The sequence below is a fragment of the Bufo gargarizans genome, chromosome 3, assembly GCF_014858855.1.
Source record: "Bufo gargarizans isolate SCDJY-AF-19 chromosome 3, ASM1485885v1, whole genome shotgun sequence".
In the NCBI taxonomy this organism is placed as follows: Eukaryota; Metazoa; Chordata; class Amphibia; order Anura; family Bufonidae; genus Bufo; species Bufo gargarizans.
The window spans coordinates 40,341,321-40,353,618 of NC_058082.1; the positions used below are offsets into that span (position 1 = coordinate 40,341,321).

The 12,298-nt window shown below is 53.2% G+C and overlaps 1 protein-coding gene across 1 annotated transcript in view; it reads right to left on the reverse strand.

Moving 5' to 3' along the window:
• Positions 1-12,298, reverse strand: part of LOC122931919 (diacylglycerol O-acyltransferase 2-like) — a 66,343-nt gene that overhangs the window by 24,981 nt on the left and 29,064 nt on the right. Inside the window, exons 2-3 of the mRNA XM_044286001.1 lie at positions 8,728-8,856; positions 8,485-8,592 (exon numbers count right to left, since the gene is read on the reverse strand). Of these exons, the coding sequence (XP_044141936.1) occupies positions 8,485-8,592; positions 8,728-8,856 (237 nt within the window). The remainder of the gene's footprint in view (positions 1-8,484; positions 8,593-8,727; positions 8,857-12,298) is intronic.

The following is a 12,298-nucleotide window of genomic DNA, read 5'->3' on the forward strand; positions in this document are numbered from 1 at the left end:
TTCTATCGAAAGACAGCGTGCTGAGGTCACGCAAAAGAGCCTGCCAGCGCCAGGCGGAAAAAACGCGATCCTGGAAATCCGCTCGGGCTCAGCCCGAACCCAGGTCTGACTCAGATATAGAGTCTGATGAGGAGGTTTTTGATGAGGGTCAGTATGCCTCAGACGTGGATCTGGATGGGATCCAAGTTTCTGACATGTTGGAAGGGGTCTCCCCGTCACCACAGCCCGCTTCTAGTGCGGCCCAGGAGACCATTGCCCCGGGACCTAGCTCCCTTGTTGACCCACAGGGCGACCCCCTGTTTGACCCAGACAACCTGCACCATCCTAGGTCGGCTGAGTGGCTCCCCATCCCACATGTGGCCCGCTACCTAGAGGACAGGGTCAGAAAGCCACTGTCTAAAGAGACCCGGAACAAATTAAAAGCGGAATGTCCCCGCCCCTTGGTGCAGAATAAGGTGTGCGATACACCGAATGTAGACCCCAAGATGGTACAATTTCTATCTAAGACAGGATTTAATCCCCGCAAGGGCCTAGATTCTGCTCTGCGGGCTTGTCAAGACAAGCTCTTGGACAGTCTGGGCCCCCTTACAAAGATTTTTGAATTGGCTGAGACAGCCAGGACGGAGGGCACGTCCATTGACCCGGAGGAGCTCAGTGGCTGGGCTCAACGCGCTATTTGCCTAATTGGGAATGTCAACTCCTCCCTCTCTATCGAACAGAGGAAAGCGCTTCTCATGAAAATAGAACCCAAACTGTCAAACATGGCGCTCACTGAGACGGGTAAGGAGGCCCAGGGCCTCCTTTTTGGGGACAGTTTCATAAAGGACTTAGGCAAATTTGTAGGGGCCTTTACGGTGCTTGATAAAGCCCAATCATCGATGCGCAAAGTGTTCCGTGGGCGTGTCTCTTCCAGGGCCAGCAGCTTCAGGGGCCGACTGTCCGGCCGTGTCCAGTTCCAGACTCGTGGAAACGGTCGAGGTCCCTTTCATCAACATTCCTCGTTCCAGGACCAGAGGCAGCAGTCCTCTTTTTTCCCGTCCAGAGGCCCTGCGTATCGCTCCAGAGGATTCAGAGGCAACACGGGATCTAGACGTCCCTTTGGTAAGTCTCATAAACCCTCAGTTTTCTTTCAACCCTTGTATAGGGGGCAGACTCCGACATTTTTTGCCTGCTTGGAGCCGGGTCACCTCCGATCCGTGGGTTCTTGCCACAGTTCAAGGCTTTCAGATAGATTTGATAGACGCCCGTCTTTCCCTTCCGGAACCTCCGCCCTTAGTGCTGTCAGGGTCAGCCCGGGCGTGCATGAACCAGGAGCTCCGGTCCCTTGCGGTCAAAGGGGCTATAGAGACAGCTCCGCCACACTCGGTGGGAGTGGTCAGCAATGTTTTCCTGGTGGAAAAGAAAGGTGGCCTGTTCCGTCCGGTAATAAATTTGAGGAACCTAAACAGGTTCGTGCGATACCGCCATTTCAAAATGGAGGGTATTCATTTACTCAGGGACCTTCTGCTCCCGGGGGACTGGATGGTGAAGTTGGACCTGAAGGACGCCTACCTGACGGTTCCTGTGGCTCCCCAGTCCCGACGTCTCCTCCAGTTTCGGTGGCACGGCCACCTTTGGCAATTCACGTGCCTGCCATTTGGCCTCTCATCAGCCCCTTGGTGTTTTACCAAGTTGATGAGGCCCGTGGTGGCGTGGCTTCGCTGCCAGGGTATTCGTCTAGTAATCTATCTGGACGATATCCTCTTCATGGCTCGTTCTCCCTCGGACCTTCTACTCCATCTGCGGTCGGCCTTGGCCCTTCTCACCGGGCTTGGGTTTGTCATCAACGCCGAGAAATCGTGTCTTCAACCTTCAAGGTCACTGGAGTTTCTGGGGTTTGTGGTGGACGCCAACGAACAGACCCTGTACCTTCCGGCTTCCAAGATCAAGGCCATCCGCAAGGAGTTACGTCAGGTTCTGAGGCTCCCTCGGATCTCGTTGCGTCACCTTGCACGCATTATCGGTCTCCTCTCTTCCTCCATACAGGCAATTTTCCCTGCGCCTCTTCATTATCGGGCGTTGCAGCGATTGAAGATCGCACACCTTCAAGCGGGAGCATCCTACGCGGACGAGGTGTCTCTGGATCTCGAGACGAGGGACGAGATCTTGTGGTGGATCGCCAACCTCGACGCATGGAATGGCAAAGCCATCGTGGGACCCCGCCCGGATCTGATCGTGGAGTCGGATGCCAGCCTTCTCGGTTGGGACGTGTACTGCGACGGGGTTTCCACAGGAGGACCCTGGTCAGGCAGCGAATCGCAGCTCCACATAAACGCGCTGGAGTTGATGGCGGGGTCCTTCGCCATCTGCAGCTTCACCAGCCACAGGATATCGGCGTGCATCAAGCTCAGGATGGACAACGTGGCAGCCGTGCGGTATGTCAACGCCATGGGGGGCACTCACTCATCGATTCTTTCCCACTTAGCGAAGGAGTTTTGGTCCTTTTGCCTGGACAGGGGTTTCACAGTGGTTGCGGAATATATTCCAGGCCTCCGCAATACGTTCGCAGATTGGAGTTCTCGTCATTCTTCGGACTTCAGCGATTGGAGATTAGATCCTGCGGTTTTCTCTTCCATCGCATCGATCTGGGGTTCCCTCTCTATGGATCTCTTCGCCTCTCGTTGGAACGCCCAGCTCCCGCGTTTTTACAGTTGGATGCCGGACCCTCTGCTTCAGGATTGGTCGGGTCAGCTGGCTTATGCTTTTCCTCCGTTTGCGCTCATTCCTCGGGTGCTGTCTCAGGTCCGCCTGCAGGTGGCGGAGTTGGTTCTGCTGGTTCCGTTTTGGCAAGGCCAGTCATGGTTCCCCCAACTTCTGGAACTCCTTGTAGAGGATCCCCGTCTCCTCCCAACTTTTCCGGATCTCCTTTGCGGACCTCTGGGCCAGCGTCATCCGCTGGTAACAGACGGTTCGCTCCGCCTGTTGGCGTGCAGGATTTCGGGGAGCGCTGGGATGTCGCAGGCGTTTCGGGAACGACTCGTATCCTCTTGGAAAGTGCATGGGCCCCCGGTACCAGGCGAGCATACCTTTCAGCCTGGCGACGTTGGGCTGGCTGGTGCGTGGGGCAGGGTTTGGATCCCCTTTCGGCTCCTGTGAACGACCTGCTCGATTTTTTGTCCTCTCTGTTTGATGAGGGCAAGGCTTATCGGTCTATTAATCTGTATCGGTCGGCTATATCTTCTCGTCACTTGGGTTTTGCGGGCTGTCCAGCGGGCCAGCATCCCTTGGTATGTCAGCTTCTCAAGGGATCGCGTTTGTCTCGACCTCCGAGGCCCCGTTTTTCTAGCACTTGGGACGTGCTATTGGTTCTGCAGTTCTTCTCTGGTTGGCCTCGCAATTCGGATTTGTCTCTACGCCAGCTTTCGGCGAAACTGGTCACCTTGCTATGTCTGATATCCTGCAAGAGGGTGTCAGACGTTCGGGCCTTGGATTTTGACGCGCTATCCTTTACCCCGGGGGGGGGTGTCCTTTAACATCTCTCGCCGTACAAAGACTAGTATTCGGTTGGTGTCCTATCCGGCTTTCCCGGATAACCCGGCACTTTGTCCGGTGGAATGTTTGAAAGAATATTTGGGGCGTACGACCACTCTGCGTTCCAGCTCTGCGCCTCAGTTGTTCATTTCGTTCCGCAGGCCGTTCCTTCCGGTTGCGGCTGTCACCTTGTCCCGTTGGGTGAAATGGATTCTGTCCTTGGCCGGAGTGGATACTTCGGTTTTCACGGCGCATTCGGTCAGGGGAGCTTCCGCTACCTCCATGTCCGTTGCAGGGGCCCGCCTGGAGGATGTGCTACGGTTAGCGGATTGGTCTAGAGCCTCCACTTTTAGGGAGTTTTATTTCAGGCCTCCTCTGCATGCTTTTTCTTCTGTTATGTCGTCACTTTAAACTTGCAATACGAAGCCTCCGTGTCTTGTTATAAAATTGCATGATTTTCCTATTCTATGACGTAAAGTCATGATTTTATTAAAGACACGGAGGCGAGTATTGCCCTCCCCCATTCTTCCCTCCCTTTTATTATTGACCGGTTTCATGGTGCTTGTGTATTTATTTTTATGTGTATATCTTACTTACGCATTGTATGATATTTATGATTGCTGTTTTTCTATTTTCAGCTAGATTGATGATCGTCAAGTCCTATATATTACCCGTATTCTCCTGTTTTTCTTCTCGTAGGTTGATTCCTGGTCCGGTGTCCCTGGGTTCGCTAAATGGTGGAGGTTTTCCTCCAAGACGTTCTTAGTTCCGGTTGTCGTCTGTTCCGGTTGAGCTCGTGTTCTAGAGTCTCGGTTCGTGGTTCCGGTTTGGAGTTTTGTCCGTGCAAGTAGGAGTTCGCTCCGGTGTTCGTGTAGCGTTCGGTTGGTCACATCAAAGAAAGAGGATGAGATGGCTGGGGAGAGCCTATTTATGGACTGTCCATTGGGAGGGGTTCTCTTGGGGGTTGTCCCTAGTTTTTTATGTAAATTCTTTGCTGCTGTGGATTCTAGTAAAGAAAGAGTTATGCAATACTCGCCTCCGTGTCTTTAATAAAATCATGACTTTACGTCATAGAATAGGAAAATCATGCAATTTTCAGCCTCTCAGTGGAGGCCATGAAAGCTTTCCTTCACTGATGGCAAGCAGAGATGTCAAAACTAGTGATCAGTTAAAACACAGAATATTAGAAAATATAGAGTGCTGGAAAACAAGAAATGAGACTTTCAGAATAGTGAATGCAGCTCTGGAGTATCATACAGTATATTGGGCAGCATGTTGCCTTGCAGCTCTGGGGTCCTGGGTTTGGATGCGACCAAGAACAACATCTGCATGGAGATTGTATGCTCTCACAGTGTTGGCATTTTCCTCTCACACTCCAAAGACATACTGATAGGGAATTTCGATTGTCCCCAATGGGGACAGAGTGATGCTAATGTCTGCAAAGCGCTGCGGAATATAGGATGAATACAGGATAAGTAATGTATGTACACAGTGACTCCACCAGCAGAATAGTGAGTGCAGCTCTGGAGTATAAAACAGGATCTGTAGTTATCAGATGAGGCTGCGTTCAGTACTACGATTGGGCCCTTGGTGAAAAGGAAGCCTGGAAATTAAAAGGTGGTCGGCACAGTCCTATCTTGCTTTAGTAATGGCAAGATGGAACACCACCATTAAAGTCTTCCCCATCTTGTGTGATACTGTCACAGTGACTACCACTAGCCACCACACCACTAGGGGGAGCTCACTGCTTGCAGATTAATAAAACTCCCATTGAGTTTAATGGTAGCTATATAAATCAATTTGCATTGATCTCCCCCTAGTGGTGGCTGCCAGCAGCCAATTGTCTATTTTATGAAGACCCATCTCTTATAACAGTGGTACCCAACCATTTTTCGTCTGAGGGCCGCACTAGACTTTGTATAAATTTTGTGGGTCGGAAGCAGGTAGCTTTGCCAGAAAGAAATGCAAACGCTGTGAGGGGGCACGTGTGAGCATTACTACTGTGAAGAGGGCACATATTAGGCATAACTACTGTGAGGGGGCACATATCAGGGCATAACTACTGTGAGGAGGGCACATATCAGGGCATAACTACTGTGAGGAGGGCACATATCAGGGCATAACTACTGTGAGGAGGGCACATATCGGGGCATAACTACTGTGAGGAGGGCACATATCAGGGCATAACTACTGTGAGAAGGCACGAGTGAGCATTACTATTGTGAAGAGGGCACATATCTTGGCATTATTACTGTGAGGGAGCACATATCTGAGCATAACTACTGTGAGGGGGCATGTGTGAGCATTACGTCTGAAGAGGGCACCTATATTCGCATTATTACTGTGAGGGGGCACATATCTGGGCATAACTGCTGTGAGGGGGCACGAGTGAGCATTACTACTGTGAAGAGGGCACATATCTTGGCATTATTACTGTGAGGGGGCACATATCTGGGCATAACTGCTGTGAGGGGGCATGTGTGAGCATTTCTACTGTGAAGAGGGCACATATCTTGACATTATTACTGTGAGGGGGCATGTGATGTATACATGTGTGTAATGTATGTAGTGCAGTGTGTGATTATCACACACTGCACTACATACATTACACACATGTATACATCACATACTGCGCTGTCACCTTCTTCTGCAGGTCTACCTTGATGTCTGGTCTATAGGCTTCAGTCAGATCCTCCACCGCCATGCTTGTGCCGTGTGTCCGACACCACCAGGAGCTGGCCCCTCCTTTCATCTCCCGCCGGCTTCTCCTACAGCAGGGTGCTCTATCGCTCCAGTGCCCGCCCAATCTTACCAATCAGGAGCGTAGCTTGAAATGACTGGGCCCCATAGCAAAAAATAAATAAATTATGGGCCCCCCCTCCCGGATCTCTCACCCGCACATACCTATCGGACCTCCCACCCCTTCAGTGTCATCCACAGATCCCCCGCCCCCCTCAGTGTCATCCACAGATCCCCCGCCCCCCTCAGTGTCATCCACAGATCCCCCGCCCCCCTCACTGTCATCCACAGATCCCCCGCCCCCCTCAGTGTCATCCACAGATCCCCCGCCCCCTCAGTGTCATCCACAGATCCCCCGCCCCCCTCAGTGTCATCCACAGATCCCCCGCCCCCCTCAGTGTCATCCACAGATCCCCCGCCCCCTCAGTGTCATCCACAGATCCCCCGCCCCCCTCAGTGTCATCCACAGATCCCCCGCCCCCTCAGTGTCATCCACAGATCCCCCGCCCCCCTCAGTGTCATCCACAGATCCCCCGCCCCCCTCAGTGTCATCCACAGATCCCCCGCCCCCCTCAGTGTCATCCACAGATCCCCCGCCCCCCTCAGTGTCATCCACAGATCCCCCCTCAGATCCCCCCCCTCAGTGTCATCCACAGATCCCCCCCTCAGTGTCATCCACAGATCCCCCCCCCTCAGTGTCATCCACAGATCCCCCCCCCTCAGTGTCATCCACAGATCCCCCCCTCAGTGTCATCCACAGATCCCCCGCCCCCTCAGTGTCATCCACAGATCCCCCCCCTCAGTGTCATCCACAGATCCCCCCCCTCAGTGTCATCCACAGATCCCCCCCCCCCTCAGTGTCATCCACAGATCCCCCGCCCCCCCTCAGTGTCATCCACAGATCCCCCGCCCCCCTCAGTGTCATCCACAGATCCCCCGCCCCCCTCAGTGTCATCCACAGATCCCCCCCTCAGTGTCATCCACAGATCCCCCGCCCCCCTCAGTGTCATCCACAGATCCCCCCCCTCAGTGTCATCCACAGATCCCCCCCCCTCAGTGTCATCCACAGATCCCCCCCCCTCAGTGTCATCCACAGATCCCCCCTCAGTGTCATCCACAGATCCCCCGCCCCCTCAGTGTCATCCACAGATCCCCCCCCTCAGTGTCATCCACAGATCCCCCCCCCTCAGTGTCATCCACAGATCCCCCCCTCAGTGTCATCCACAGATCCCCCGCCCCCCTCAGTGTCATCCACAGATCCCCCCCCTCAGTGTCATCCACAGATCCCCCCCCTCAGTGTCATCCACAGATCCCCCCCCCTCAGTGTCATCCACAGATCCCCCGCCCCCCCTCAGTGTCATCCACAGATCCCCCGCCCCCCTCAGTGTCATCCACAGATCCCCGCCCCCCTCAGTGTCATCCACAGATCCCCCCCCCCTCAGTGTCATCCACAGATCCCCCGCCCCCCTCAGTGTCATCCACAGATCCCCCCCCCTCAGTGTCATCCACAGATCCCCCCCCCTCAGTGTCATCCACAGATCCCCCCCCTCAGTGTCATCCACAGATCCCCCCCCCTCAGTGTCATCCACAGATCCCCCCCCACCTCAGTGTCATCCACAGATCCCCCCCACCTCAGTGTCATCCACAGATATCCGCCCCCTCAGTGTCATCCACAGATATCCGCCCCCTCAGTGTCATCCACAGATATCCGCCCCCTCAGTGCCATCCACAGATATTCGCCCCCTCAGTGTCATCCACAGATATCCGCCCCCTCAGTGTCATCCACAGATATCCGCCCCCACCCAGAGCAGATTCCTAGCTAATTTATTCACTGCACTTGCCTTGCATCTGAAATTTAAGAGAAGCGCCGTAATCTCGCACAGGCAGAGGCCAGAAAGACGGCGCATGCGCACTTCAATGCCTCTGCCTGTGCGCCTGTGCGAGATTACGGCGCTTCTCTTCAATTTCACAGAGGCAAGTGCAGTGAATAAATTAGCTAGAAGGCGGCACTGGGTGGGGAGATTGCAGGCACAGGCAGCATCGCTTTGGTGCCTGTGCCATTCGCAGCGCTCCCTGTGCTGATAAAGTCCGGTCACTGCCGGGCCACATGACACGGCTTCGCAGGCCGCATTTGGCCCGCGGGCCGTAGGTTGGGCATCACCGTCTTATAAGTACAGACAGTGAATATCTTTATGCACCATTTTGCTGCTGTTGGGAACGAGACATAAATCTCACCTTTACTGGGGGTTTTCCAGTCAAACACGAGCCAGGCCAGATATAACGCAGCGATGAGCCAGCAGTCCGTGCAGAAGAGGTAGAGGAGGATCGCGGTGCAGGCCACCCCTGTTATACAGAAATAACGTTATAAGGGGGCAGTGCTCAGACTATTCTGGAGATTTTTATCCCACGCTTCCCCTTTGCAGCATCTGCCATAAATCGAGTCACCTGTGACGCACGTTACAACACGTAACATCTTACCTACTACAAGGACGGTGATGACCCAATGTAATATGGAGATGATTTGAAGATTTCTTTCCACTCGAGACCTGGATCGCCAGGGGATGGAGGGCGGATCCTGCACGGTGGAGAGGAGGCTGGATCCAGTCCCTGTAGAGACACAAGACCCTCATTACTCTATACAAGTGTCCCCCCTCCCCCTCCCCCCAAGCTGTGACTAAAAATCGTTCAGTCACCCCTCCATGATTTCAATGCTACTGCATGTTACAGCTCCAATTCTGATGATTTTAATTTATACTCCAGTCACACCCAGAGCTGCATCCACAACTTCTGCTGGGACGGTCTGCAGTGTGCAGATTTTCCAATTTCTTATAATGCACTGCTGTCCTCTATGCAAGGTGGAAAGGAAAGGATTTGGGGTACAGGCCCAATATTACCTATGCCTACTATATTTTGCCCATCTCTCTGCGGGGGGCAGCAGTGCCAGAAAGAGTTAACTGGGCACATGGCTAATTTAAAGGACTTTTCCCAGATTTTTTTTACTGCCGACACCTGGGACCCCCTGATCAGCTGTTCGAGAAGGCAGCAGTGCTCCTGTGCGCATCGCACCCTTCTCTGCTCATCCGAGGCCGAGTGACAACACGTTCAGGTATAATGCAGCCTAGGAGCAGCTCAGCCCCATTAAAGTGAATGTGGCTGAGGTGCAATACCAAGAACGGCCACTATACAATATACGGCGCTGTTCTTGGTGAGCTGTGAGAAGGCAGCGGCGCTGACAGGAGCACTGGTACCTTCTCAAAAAGGTGATTGGTGGGGGTCCCAGGTGTTGGACCCCCACCGATCAGATACTGATCAACCTCTCCAGAGGATACGTCATCAGTAAAGAAAACCCTTTTAACTAGAGCTCTGGACTGTGCTCCACAACCCTCCGTCATCTGCTTCAAACATTGCGTTATTATTAGGTCCAAAATGCCTACAGCCACCACTAGAGGGAGCCTACTACAGTGCTGCCCATAATTATTCATACCCCATGACTTAGTTACTTTTATTCAACCAGCAAGTAATTTTTTGTCGGGCAATGACATCGTCTTATTATCTTTTGGGAGACACCGATGTACAAGAGGCATTATTGTGGAAAACAACATTTCCCCCCTCGCCTATGACAGCACTCATGGATAGCATCCGCCCCCTTCCTCAGGACAGGAAACAGGAAGCACAGCCTCTTCAAAAGGGAGGTACAACCCCCATCATGCCAGTTCTGTTTCCTGTCCTAAGGGACAGGGTGGATGCACAGCAGTTAGAGCGGAGCTGCGGGAGCCCCTTGGTTAACACCCGTGGGAGGAGGGCCTACCCGAGCGGCGTAAGTCTTCCTCGGAAGCCGCTGCTGAAGTCTGGCCCCTTTGGACTCCCTCTCATCCGGTCACTCCCCCGTCGGGGCTGCTTCAGTATCCCCGGCTTGGCGAACCTCTGCGGCCGTGCCGTACGTTCGGCTGCCGCTGGCGTTCGCGCGGGGCACGGCGCGGTTACTTCCGGGTAGGTCAGGCCGGCGCTGACGTCAGTCGGCGCCGGATCCTGGCCTCCGGCTTTTGGCAGTGGGAGGAGGCGTGGCCTTGGACCGGAAGGGGAGGGTGCCGGCGCGCGCCCGGCAAGTTCAAAAACCAGCCAGCTCTCACTGCAGGCTGGCGTTTTGGCCTGCAGTGATCTCCATGGATGAGAGCCAGTGGCAGAAAATGGAGCCCACACAGCGCGCAGAACCCACTGAAACCACCAACGAATCCTTGGTACCGGTGGGGGTAAGAGGGGCGAATGCCCTGCCTTTTCCATTTATCTCAGTGCCTGATGGTTGTCTTTGTTTTGTGTGTTTAGACTTCCAAAGAGAGAAGGGGGTCAAGGTCCAAGGAGCGGGGCTGTGCTATTTGCAAGAGAAAGCTACCGTCCGGTTGGGGCAAACCTGCATGTCAGGCCTGCGTAGGCAAATTATTGGAGGATGAGGCCCCCCTCTCTCTTATCAAGCCTAAAGAAGATTATCAAGGATGAAGTTAAAGAAACAGTAAAAGAATCCTTGAGTAATCTGCTTGAAGATCGCCCTAGTACTTCTGCTGCGGTCTCTATTCCCGCTTCAAGCGATCAGGAGCTGTTATCCGGATTAGAGGAGGAGGGAGAACTTCCATCCTCGGATCATTCGCAGGACGAGCAGCTGGCTGGGAGACCCTTGTTCCTCCCAGAGAACATTAATTCTCTAGTCGGGATTGTCAGGGCTACTATGGGGCTTGATGATCAAGCAGAACCCCAGTCTATGAGGGATTCTATGTTCGAGGGCCTAGGTCCCAGAAGATTAAAATGTTTTGATGTGCATGAAAACATAACTTCGGTTATTATGAATGAATGGAGCAGGCCGGACAGAAAATTTTTTGTGCCTTCTGCCTTAAAGAGGAAGTATCCCTTTGAGGACAAAGCCTCTGCTGATTGGGATAGAGCCCCAAAGTTGGATGCTCCGGTAGCGAAGATCTCTAAGAGAGCAGCCCTCCCGTTTGAAGATTCGGGAACTCTTAAAGATGCTATGGACAGAAGAGCAGAGGTCTATTTAAAGAAGAACTGGGAGGCGACGGCTGGTTCTTTTAGGCCCGCTATAGCCGCCACTTCTGTTGCCAGGTCTTTAAAGGTCTGGATGAAGGAGATGGAGGAGCAGATGAAAAAAGGAGCGCCCATGGAACAACTCCTCTCGTCATTCCCAACCCTGTATAGTGCCATTGACTTCTTAGCGGATGCCTCAGTGGACTCCCTGAAGCTGTCAGTAAGAGCTGCAGCTCTTTCGAATTCCGCCCGTCGGGCGATTTGGCTAAAAGATTGGAAGGGAGATGCAGGGTCGAAGGCAAAATTGTGTGCTATTCCCCGTCAGGGTGAATTTCTTTTTGGGCCCACTTCAAGAGAAGAGAAACTCCCAGGCAGTCTGGTAATGCGCCCAGAAGGAGCAAAGGGTTTCTTTTTTCAGGTGGAGAGGCCTCTAAGAAGCCTCCGCAATGACGCCAGATGCCCGGTTGGAGGTCGTCTCTCCCTCTTCGCAGATCAATGGCGGAAGATCTCGAACAGCCCCTGGATCCTCTCAATCATTTCACAGGGCTATTGCCTGAACTTCCTGAGAACTCCTCCAGAAAGTCCGTCAAAACGAACCTATCGCTCCAGCCCAGAGAAGCTAGAAGCATTGCGTCTGGAAATTTCAGATTTACTAAAGAAAAGGGTCCTGCAGGAGGTTCCAGCTCAAGAGAGGGAGAGGGGCTATTATTCAACACTATTTCTTGTAAAGAAGCCGAATGGCACCTTCCGAACCATAATAAATCTGAAGCTGCTCAACAAATATCTGGTGTACGAGAGATTTCGTATGGAGACTATCAGTTCCATAATTCCGAATTTATTCCTGGGCTGCTACATGGCGACCCTCGACCTCAGGGACGCTTATTACCACATCCCAATCCATCCCAGTCACCAGAAGTACCTGAGAGTAGCAGTTCAGTTCCCGGACAGACTCCTACACGTACAGTTTCGGGCCCTGCCGTTTGGGTTGTCTCAGGCACCCAGGCTTTTCACGAAGATT